The sequence below is a fragment of the Lactuca serriola genome, chromosome 4 (genome assembly GCF_051521515.1).
Source record: "Lactuca serriola cultivar US96UC23 chromosome 4, Lser_US96UC23_V15, whole genome shotgun sequence".
NCBI classification, from domain to species: Eukaryota; Viridiplantae; Streptophyta; class Magnoliopsida; order Asterales; family Asteraceae; genus Lactuca; species Lactuca serriola.
In genome coordinates this window covers 81,398,014-81,409,292 of record NC_136411.1, presented here as the reverse complement: position 1 = coordinate 81,409,292, position 11,279 = coordinate 81,398,014, and the positions used below count along the sequence as shown (strand labels likewise).

At 34.7% G+C, this 11,279-nt stretch overlaps 1 protein-coding gene across 2 annotated transcripts; it reads right to left on the bottom strand.

Moving 5' to 3' along the window:
* Positions 1-630: 630 nt before the first annotated feature.
* On the bottom strand, positions 631-2,478 carry LOC145102005 (putative calcium-binding protein CML21). 2 transcript variants are annotated; one of them, XM_079039320.1, is made up of 5 exons: positions 1,884-2,478; positions 1,566-1,777; positions 1,287-1,489; positions 1,020-1,185; positions 631-914 (listed from the first exon to the last, which is right to left on the bottom strand). In XM_079039320.1, exons 1-5 carry the CDS (start codon positions 2,105-2,107, stop codon positions 820-822), a joined length of 900 nt encoding a protein of 299 aa, XP_078895446.1. In that variant the 5' UTR covers positions 2,108-2,478; the 3' UTR covers positions 631-819. The 2 variants fall into 2 exon arrangements, with proteins under 2 accessions (XP_078895446.1, XP_078895447.1); XM_079039321.1 differs by having other exon boundaries at positions 2,125-2,476.
* Positions 2,479-11,279: the final 8,801 nt, after the last annotated feature.

Genomic DNA, 11,279 nt, shown 5'->3' with positions numbered 1-11,279 from the left:
GATAATTATTATTTTAATTTACTAAATTTTAGATTTATTTATTTTATTTATTATTTAAATTTACTTTATTTTATTTCCAAATTTTTATTTCGCCACCTGAAAGGGCAACTCCTAACCCAAAATTTAGGATGATACACACAAAGGAAGGAAAAAACAAATCTAAATCATTAAACGAAACTCAAAAATATCGAATATAATTATTTAGATTTGATTACACTGTTTCGTTTTTGTTGGTTACAATCAAGATGATGAAATAAAAGAACAAACTCAAACACAAAACATCAAACATACAACCAGGAATTCATTGTTGTTATTTTTGATTTGATATCCGTTCTTCATCACACAACTTCGTTGAACAAAACTCAACTAGTCAACTATTTGTTGTCTCATTATGACATTAACCCTTTTTAAAATAAAAACATCGCATAACTGTGTTTTTTTTTATCACACTTGATAAAAACCGTTGATCTGTTGCAAGTTGGTTTATTTCCAACAATAAACTAAATACAACAATGTAAAACATCTTTTTTCTTTTTGAGACCGATAAAAACATTGGAAAAGATGAGACTTCTTTCGCATATCCTTTAAATGCAATTCTCATAGCTACAACAAGCCAAATAAACCAAAATATTTGTTGAATACTTCCCTAACAACTGCATATTGATCCAAGACACTGTTTTATTTACATAGAACATAATGAGATGACATGAACAAGAAAAATGCAACAAGTTCCATTTTTAGGAAACCAAAAGCTACAAAGAAAAAAAGAAAATACATACACAATCGGAGGAAAAGAACACCCAACAATGTTTCAGTTCACTAGTCTTCATCATCCTCAATCCCAACCCAACTTGTAAAGGCAAACAAAAACTCCTTGAAGTTCACTGTTCCATTTTTATCCCAATCCATCTCTTCTGTAAACACAAAAGAACCAAATTCAACAATTCTCACACTAATTTATGTGTTTATACATGTGTAAAGGAAAAGAGAGAGAGAGAGAGAGAAAGAGAAAGAGAGACCAAATCTTTTCATGGCAATTTGCCCATCAGATCGCCCACTTTCCTCTATTGCATGAATCATTTCATTCTTGCTGACATAACCATCTTTGTTGTTATCCAAGAACACAAATGATTCAACCAATGTTTCAAAAGTTGCCTCAAGATCCGGGATTCCCATTCGTGATTTCTATAAATGTCAAGAAACCAACAATACAAAAGAGAAACATATCCCTTCAGAGATTACAAAATACACTAAAATTAGTTGGAATATAAAGTAGAGTTGGATACAGCATTTGGAGCAGTGTCACCTTCCTTCAAAAGATAGACAAGGCAAAGAAGGACAATGAACTCATGAAAGTCTATTCCCATGTCATCATTTAAGTCACATGCCTTAAAAAGATCACTGATTTCTTCGTTTGTGAAGTTCACTTCAAGCTTACTGAAGCAATGCTTCAGCTCTTTAAGATCAATTGCACCACTTTTATCCTCGTCTGTAAACAACAGGGGAAAAGTAACAAGTTTTTTGTCATAGTACTTTACAAGGTATTGATGTTCTAGTGTACATACCAAACTGTTCGAATATGACTTTGCATTTTCTTAGGCTCTCATCGATTTTTGGGAATTTTAAGATTATCTTGTTAAATGACATTATGGAAGTTCCTTTTAGCTCTCGTTGTAATACTGCATCCAGTATCTGGGCTTCAAGCTTGGATGTAGGTGCAGAAGATGTGGGTGAACCATCGCCCATGATCAACGAGTCAGGAGGCTTATATGGAAGCCTGTTCATTTCAAGTTCAAAAAAAAGAACAAAAATCATGGGGTAACAAATTCCTATCTAAAAATGATATTGATAACATGATGTGAATGTATTTGGATCCAAACTACCGTATGCCATGGATAACATGGTTTTTAATCCTCAAATGGGAACTATGATACAAAGTCAAGATCCGTCTATAATGGTGGGAAAGATGGACTCTTGTTAATGTTACAGAATCGAGGCAAAGATCTCTAAAACCAATCAACAAAATAGCATTTGCACACAACATGCATGTTTTAGGGTTTGCGAACAAACTTTGAGGATAACGAACAAAATTAGGTACAGCTTTCATGGATAGGGGATACTTACGAATTGGGGATACTTATCTAAGTATCAATGAAAGTGAATCGACGAATGAGAGATGTAGGCCGATGAAACTCCAATCAGATTAGGGCTTTGTGAAAACACAAATTAGGCAGAAAATGAATTCAGGGGAGCCTGAATAATAATGATAATACAAAGATCCATGCGCGTTTAGGAATAAAGTTTGGAGAAAAATTGAATTTTGGTTTTTTTGTTGAATTGATGTTTGGAGCATGGGTAGATTTTCTCTTATCTCCAGGATTCGTGCTGCTCCCTACACGTTGACGTTCTGCTTCTATGTTCAACCTTTACAATCTCCCTCTCCTCCCCACCTCTCCCCTCTCCTCTCGGGAGTTCAAACTCCTCTTTATTATTTAAAGAAACAATTTCATAAATGGTCCTTGTGCATTCAAAAATGTAACAAGGTGAGGATAACTTTCAGAATTACTTCATAAATGGTCCTTGTTGACCATAAAGCTAACCATATGGTTTCATAAAAGGGTTATTGACATAAAACCCCTCAAATTTACACAAAAAAGTCGGTTATGCCCGATGTCCATTTTTTTTGTGCATAAATGCCTAATATTTGCACATTTGTTTTCATATCAGGTCAAAGGCTTGTTAGTAACTCACCCCACACCTGTTAGTCGGTCACCCTAATTGTTCAACACACCACCATCATCTTCTCCATTCAAACATACATGGTTTCTTAACTGAAACACACACATTCAAGCAAGAATTTAGAACTCAAAGAAGATTTCACAACAAACATACATACACATTTAAGCAAGAATTCAGAACAACTCAAACAAGGAAAGGATTTCAGATTCAAAACTAAAGAACCTAGTGTGGATCGATTTCAGATTGAAGATCTGGGTTTGCACTTGAAACGAGATTTTCGAGACAAAATCCCAACCCAAAACGGAAGAATTAGATTGAAGATATGTGTTTGTTCTTGAAACGAGATTTTTGGAAACAAAATTCAAAACTTAAACAAGAAGAATTTAAACAAAATTTAGGTTTGTTGTTGGAAAACACATACATACACATTCAAAGAACTCAAAACTCAAACAAGATTTTTGGAAACAACATTTCAGATCTCAGATTGTTTTTTCTTGAAAGATTTGGGTTTGTTGTGGTCTTCTCCACATCAATTTATATCACCAATGTTCTTGAAGATTTGGATTTTGAAATTTGGGTTTAAAGCAACATGAACACAAACAGCCATTAAAACACAAATTTGGGTTACCATGGCTAGTTGGAAGATGAACATAAATTTGGGTTTTTTAAGATGAACACAAATCTAGTTTTTTATTATTATTACAGATTGAATACATAGTGTGTGTGTGTGTGTGTGTGTTTGTGTGCGTTTTTCTCGTTGACTGATGGGTTGAGATTTAGAGACACACCAAACCTTCTTCAATCGAATTCAAAACTCAAAGAATTCAGAACTCAAATATACATATACATTCAATCTAGCACCAAGACCCACCTATTATTGTTTAATGGACCAGGTAGGTTCTTCAAAAAGGAATATGATTTCAGGCATGTATGATGAATCCAGTAGCAACAGTTGAAGACGATGAATAGTAGAAGGGGTTGTTTGCGATTCTGCTTTTTCTTTCCTTTCATTTTTTTTCTGATAAAACCTGATGAAGATGATGGTGGGAGGTAAGTATCGATGATGATGGTGAGGTGTTAAAGTCATGTTTTTACTTGATAGGTAGAAGCCTCCCACCACCTGGATTTGTTCTTGATACGAGATTTTGCAACCGGCTAATAGGAGTGGATGACCTACTAACCTGTTAAATGGGAAATATGAAAACAAATGTGCAAATATTAGGCATTTATGCACAAAAAAATGGACATTGGGCATAACCGACTTTTTTGTGTAAATTTGAGGGTTTTTATGTCAATAACCCTTCATAAAATGGCATGAATTGTCCTTTTTTTCATTTTTGTCTAATTATGGCACACATGTACCTCACCTGAGGGCAATATTGTATTTTTTAGGGTAAATTACACGAATGGTACCTTTGGTTTATGGTAATCTGCGTGCTTGGTCCCTAACAATTTTTTTTAACTCGGACCGTCCCTTAAGTTTGTTTTTGTTGCTAGTTTAGTCCTTATCATACCTAAAATGACATTTACACCCTTTTGACCTTTTTAGTGATATTATCTAATTAAAAAAATAACAAAAATACATGTGGGTCCTACTGCTCATCCCCTTCCCGACGCTACCCAAATTCTGAAACATTATCCTCATGCCTCAACCTTGTATGCTCTCTCATTCTATCATATGCGTTTGAAACCACATCACCGGAAACCACATCCAAAATCGTCGGAAGATCTACCTGCGATCCCTAGACCGTCGGCGACTAATAGTCCAGCGGGTCTCTCTCTCTCTCTCTCTCTCTCTCTCTCTCTCTCTCTCTTTCTCTCTCTGGCTTCATCTTCTGCAACTTCTCTGACAAAAAGATTATCTTCGGTTAGACCGGGGGTTTCATCACAGGTAGATCTTCGACTTCTTCACCTGAGGTCATAAACGATGAAGAGCTAGCAGACGCATTCACAATATCGCCTCACATAATCGTTCTACTGGATATCTGCTTCATCCAATATGCTTAGAGTTGACCTGCGTTCATGACCGGGTTCATATGATAGATTTTATATTTTCATCTGCCTTAAACACACGAGATCTGGATCGATTTTAGAGGGGGATTCACATGTGGATTTAGAATTTGGGTTTGATTTTGAGGTTTCTCAAGATTTTGAATCTGATTTTTATTTCAGATATCCTTTTAGTGTTTGATTTCATAATTGGTTTTGATTTCAAGTATGTGGTTTGATTTCAGATTTCAGATATGATTTTCATTTTTGGCTTAAGATTTAATTTTAGCACTGAATTTTATTTTGAAGTAATGAGTGGTGGTTGTTGACAGTAATGAACGTGGATCTTTGAATCAAGATTTTCATTTAGTTTGATTTTCATTTGGTTGATCCTATATTCTTGTGTAAAGTGAAGAAGCAATAACCATGGTTAGAAGATTTTATGATGACTGCCGAGACGATGGTGGTTTTCGGATATGATGGTGGTCATGGCTGTCAGAGATGATGATGATGATGATGATGAAGATGAGGAGATGATGGTATCTACGGCAGCTAATGATGGTGGCCCCATTTACTTTATATAATTATAATAACAAAAATAAATATTAAAAATATTAAAAAGAAATAAATAAGGTTAAAGGGTAAATTACACCAATCGTCCCTCATGTACATGCCAAAAAGTATGTTTAGTCCCTATTTTCAAAAATTAACTCGGACCGTCCCTGGTTTGTTTTTTTCTTGCATGCTTAGTCCCTATTGACATGAAATGACCATTTTACCCTTAATAATTTCTTTTTTCATTTATTTTATTTATTTATCAGTTTTAAATTAAAAAAACAAAATAATCTCTCAATAAATCAAATCCATTACTCCACGACTCCAAATCCTCTTCAAGACCTTAAACCAAGAAATCGATACATCCACAACCAAAATAATCTCTCAAAAAATTAATACATCATCGGTGATCATTCGTATCTCAAACTAACAAAAAATTTCCACCGGTGAATCCCAGGAGCCATTTCTACCCCTGCAATATGTGATTTTATAAATGTCACATAAATTGCCCAATCTGGACTCTCCAGTCGCCATCCATGGTCTGAACTCGTCGATTGCTTAAGAACAACGAAGGTCACCAATGTATGACTTAGATTTCGACTTCAATTTCTGGAACCATCCCACCCTTTCCTCCACACAGATCCGGCGAGACCCCAAACCTACAAATCGGAAAAATCAAACCTCAAAGATCAAACCCTAAATCTGCAAATCAACCCTAACTAACCCTAAACCTACAAATTGGAACTAACGAGTTGCAGGAGAAGAAAAAGGATTTCGGTTGATGGAATCAGATTAAGAAACATGATGTCCACCGTCACCAGATCAAGGAGGATTCCGTCCACCACCACTTCATCTTCCTCATAGATGGTGTAAGTCGGCGGGGGCTAATTTACCTTGTGATGTAGGTTATAGCTTCATTGAGGATTCAATTTGTTGTCTGATGGCTTCTTCAAGTCAACGTGAAGGTGAATCGAGGTTCTTCAAGTCAATGTGATGGCTTCTTGTGTGTGTGTGTTTTGTATTGAAGAAGAATGGAGAGAGAGAGAGACTACATCGAAGGTGGTGGTGGTATTTTCATGCGTATGAGAGAGATAAATATTAGAGAGTTGTTTTTTTTAATTATTAATAATAAGAGTAAATTACACGAATGGTCCCTATGGTTTAGGGTAATTTGCGCGTTTGGTCCCTAACTTATTTTTTTAACTCGGAAGGTCCCTACTGTTTGTTTTTGTTACACGTTTGGTCCCTATCTTATCTAAAAAAACTATTTTGACCTTGAATTTTTAAAATATTTAAATAAACACACCCCAACCCCAACCCCCTCATTTTACCCTACCTATCCTACAATTTTTTTCTATTTAAATAATAGTTTTTTTAGATAAGACAGGGACCAATCGCGTAACAAAAACAAACAGTAAGGACCAAACGCGTAACAAAAACAAACGTTAGGGACTTTCCGAGTTAAAAAAATAAGTTAAGGACCAAGCGCGCAAATTACCTCAAACCATAGGGACCATTCGTGTAATTTACTCTAATAATAAATATCATTAAAACTAACTAAAAATAAATATCCAAGGGCATAATGGTCATTTCAAATGTGGAGTGGACTAAATTCGCAACAAAAACACATATAAGGGACGAAGTTAGCAAGTTTTAAGAAAACGAGGGACGGTCGGAGTTAATTTTTGAAAATAGGGACTAAACACGCTTTCTAGCATGTGCACGAGGGATGATTGGTGTAATTTACCCAAGGTTAAAAGAGTCTTTTTATGTCTGGTAGGGACTAAATGCGCAACAAAATGAAGTGTAAGGGACCATACCAGTTAAAAAAAGTTGTTACGGACCAAGGATGCAGGTTACCATAAACCACAGGGACCATCCGTGTAATTTACCCTATTTTTTATTTGTTACCACCGTTTATGTCATTAATTAAGATTAGACTTAACATAAATATCCCTCATGTCAATTATGATCATCCCTTCCGTTTACGAAAAAGAAATGGTTTTGACGTGTGGAAAGTTCGCTCTCACTCGACATAAATTGATGTAAATAAACTATACAATATGTTTATGTCGGAAAGAAAAAAAAACTTCAATTTCATGTTATTAAACTTCTTCTTGATTTCTAAACAATGTCTTATACATGGCTGTACTTGGTTTATATAGGAGGAATAGATAACTATTTCACGGTGAGGATTCATAGTGGTAGATTGTTCACAATGTTTCCCAGTAGGCATTCCCTTGATGGCATAGTCGATTACATAGATTTTGTAGAAATTGGTGTCTTTTGAATTCATGAGCTAGACGTAATGCGTAAACATGTATGGTATAAAATGGCATAAGAATGTATTACCACTTTGTTATACCTGAATCGACTTTGGACTATAGCCTCCCACCTCTTGGGAATTACATATATGTCCTTAAATTAGCTAGTTATGTAATATGTTCCTAATAATAAAGTAATTTGTGTGTATAATGAACATGGGAAGACAAGGGCTCGCATGTAATTCATGACTACTTTGAAAGTATTGATGGAACAATTAAATGATTATGTAAAGCCATCCCTAAAACTTAATGAGAAGGAGGTTATGTATTTTGGTCATAATTAGCCATGTACTTCATGACTATTTCGAAGTGATTGCTGATAAGGTTACAATATGTAGCAATGGTGAGGATCCAATAGTTAATCATGAATCCATTTGATTTCTTAATAACAAGAAATATCATATTGTTAACAATATAGATGATCCTATTGTCAACAACATGAATAACCCTCTTGTTAAGAATGTGGATGATCCATTCGTTAACATTTTAGATGATCTTATTGTTAACAATGTAATTGATCCTTTTGTTAACAATATGGATGGCCCTACTGTTAACAATGTGGATGATCCTTTTGTTAACAATATTAATGAAGATTTTCCTCACTTGGATGATTATTGTCAGTTTAATGATGATTTGGATGATCTTATTATGGATGATATATTTGTAGGTGATATAAAAGTGGAAAATGAGACAGATCTATAGTGTTGTTGACCAACACCTACAGTTCCCATGTCTTGACTAACCAATAAAATTTCCCAATGAATTATTGGAAAATTACCAACAGATTTCGGACAACGATGTTTTTCAATCAATAGGGGCCAAGGAGGAATGGATTTCGTAGGTTTCAAGTTTACACGGAAAAATTCACTTATAACACTTAATGATACATGCAATCTAGATAATCTATGTCTTTGCACATAAATAACAACATACTATGAAACTACTAAATCCCTATGCTCTGATCGAAATTTACAAGTAGCGATGCATACTTTTGATATCGTTATAGAAAACAATATCATTGATTACCTGATAGAACTTTAGAAAGCTTAACACCAAAAGTATGATGCCTCTACTGGCGCACACTCAAACCCTAGAAACTAGATGATCTTTTGGAGAGAGGCGGGAGAAGGGACTTTTCGGCTATGCTTAACCAACAGAGATATAACCGAAAATTAAAGGGTTTAGGACCCTTTATATAGCTGCATGGAATCCCTAATAACTACAAATATGAACATAAAATAATATTATTTCAAATGAATGAATATCTAGTTTCCTTATATTAATTGGAGGCTTCCAAAATCCCCTTAAGGGGACTCCAAAACCGTCCATACCAGGAGGGTTCTGGAACTTCTCCATCGCTCAACTATTAAAAAATTACAGGTCAGTCCTTGCACTTTTTAATTAATTCGAATTAACCCAAAGTTAACTCTTAATTAATTCTGATTAATTCTTAATTTAAATATTACAATTTCTAATTAATTTATTAACCATAATAAATTAACAAATTATTTCCTCTTTCTCCAAAAATCATTCTACACCATTTCTATCTATGAGGGCAACCCAAAAAGGACTTTACTATTATTCCATAAATTTATACCAATTTAGTTTTGACTTCTACCAATTTAGTTATCACCTTGGAAACCTATTCCCACAGTCTCCCACTTGGACAAGTCATCAACTATAATTTCAAATATAGACTTTGAAAAAAGTAGCAATATTTGATTTCCAAAGCCACTACTGAACTCTTATATAATCAAACGTTGGCCCTTAGATAAGGGATCAATTATTCTTTTGTTCTTCAAGATATTGTATGGACATGAGACATGGATACAAATCAATCTCATGGTTCAAGATTTTGTCTTTCGATTTCCGATTTATGATGACTGGATTCAGACTACTAATCGAACACATCAATTTAGTTCAGATAAGACCTCGCACATGAATGTTAACATCAAATCATCGAGGGGAGCAAAGATATCACTTTTCTTGTTAAGGAAAAAGGAACGAATTACTTTGACTATATAACCATACATTTTACTTACCAAATCATACATATGATTACTCTTTATGACACCTAGTTATGAGATGTGTTTGAGCAAACCAATACATAACTGATTTGTAAACTATGAACTATATATCTCTGTTCTATTAATAATAGTAGATATTATCGTCTTAGAATTAACCGAGATAGAATCCATGAAGTAATCTGTAAGAGTGAGTTTAAATAATACTTAAAATCCCTATTTTCAAGTACTCATGGATCTTACAACAATTCTTATGCAATGTCTAATCCCTATGGACAATCTACAACCAATTCATGAAAATCTTCAATCAATACATACTCCTAGAAGTATGACCGACTGTTGCAATTCGAATGTTAATTATTCAAGAAGTAAACATGAAAAATGAAACAGAATAATAAACTATTGTCTATGGTATCATACGCTCAAATATTAATAAATTCCTATTACTTAATCACCATACAATTACATATTTATTGGTTGTATAAATGTTTCGTGGTAATCGACTTAACAACTAAACTATTCATCATTTCTTATGGTAATGCCCTTAAGATGCATATCATGTTCTCTTTTGGTTATCACTATTGTGAATGAATCATTAGAAGGATATTCACTTCACGGCTATAAATCCATCCTTAATCTTTTCTTGGATGTAGTGGATATTCCCCCTTTTATGTATTGACCCTCTATGATCACAATGATTGTTAATCAACGTGACTACACATTCACATAATACTTCTTATTGGAATTTTTTTACTCAAAACAACTCCAAGGTCAACTATTGTAACATCCGAAAATTCAAGGTCAAAAAATTTCATTTTAATTAAGTTATAAAGACTGATAGTATAAAAACATCCATAGTGTCATCCCATATCAAAACCAATATGTCAATAATCAAAACATGTCATAATGAAACAACATTAGAGTATAATCCCAAAGATCTCATGTGCGGAATACATAGTGTGATGCGCTACGATCATGTCGACTCCTTTCCTTTTGAAGAAAAAGTACCTGAAACCAAAATAGAAAACCCTAAGCATGAAGCTTAGTGAGTTCTCCCATCATACCACATAATCACATACTGTCAGACATATTTGGGTGTCAGGCCTACCCTGTCAGGCATATCTGGGTGCTCGACCTACCCTGCCAGGTATATTTGGGTGCCCGACCTACCCTCTGGTTTATTTCAACCGGTTATAGGGACTATTTCACCCCTTACCACTACCACATAATAGCATAACATAAACATACTGTCAGGCATATTTTGGTGCCCGACCTACCCTCCGACTTATTTCAACTGGTTACGGGGACTATTTCACCCCCTACCACTACCACATAATAACATAGCATAAACATATTGTCAAGCATATCTAGGTGCCCGACCTACCCTCTGGTTTATTTCAACCAGTTACGAGGACTATTTCACCCATACCACTACCATATAATAACATAGCATAAACATACTCAACAGATAGTGGCATACTAGACAATTATCACAATGATAATCATCTCTACCACAGACAAATACTAGTAGGCCGACATTGGTGCCTTCGTCCCACTCATACAGGAAGGTAACTCACCTCACACTGCTGAAGTCCCGCAGACAAAACTCTAGCTGCTGGATGATAGATTCCCGAACTGTCAACATCAA

Excerpts from the sequence above, each read along its gene's own strand:
- LOC145102005 (XM_079039320.1), bottom strand. The coding sequence starts at position 2,107 with ATGAAAGCTGTACCTAATTTTGTTCGTTATCCTCAAAGTTTGTTCGCA. Across the intron at positions 1,778-1,883 it reads CATGTTATCCATGGCATACG|GCTTCCATATAAGCCTCCTG; the intron begins GTAGTTTGGATC and ends TGAAATGAACAG. Across the intron at positions 1,490-1,565 it reads AGTCATATTCGAACAGTTTG|ACGAGGATAAAAGTGGTGCA; the intron begins GTATGTACACTA and ends TGTTGTTTACAG.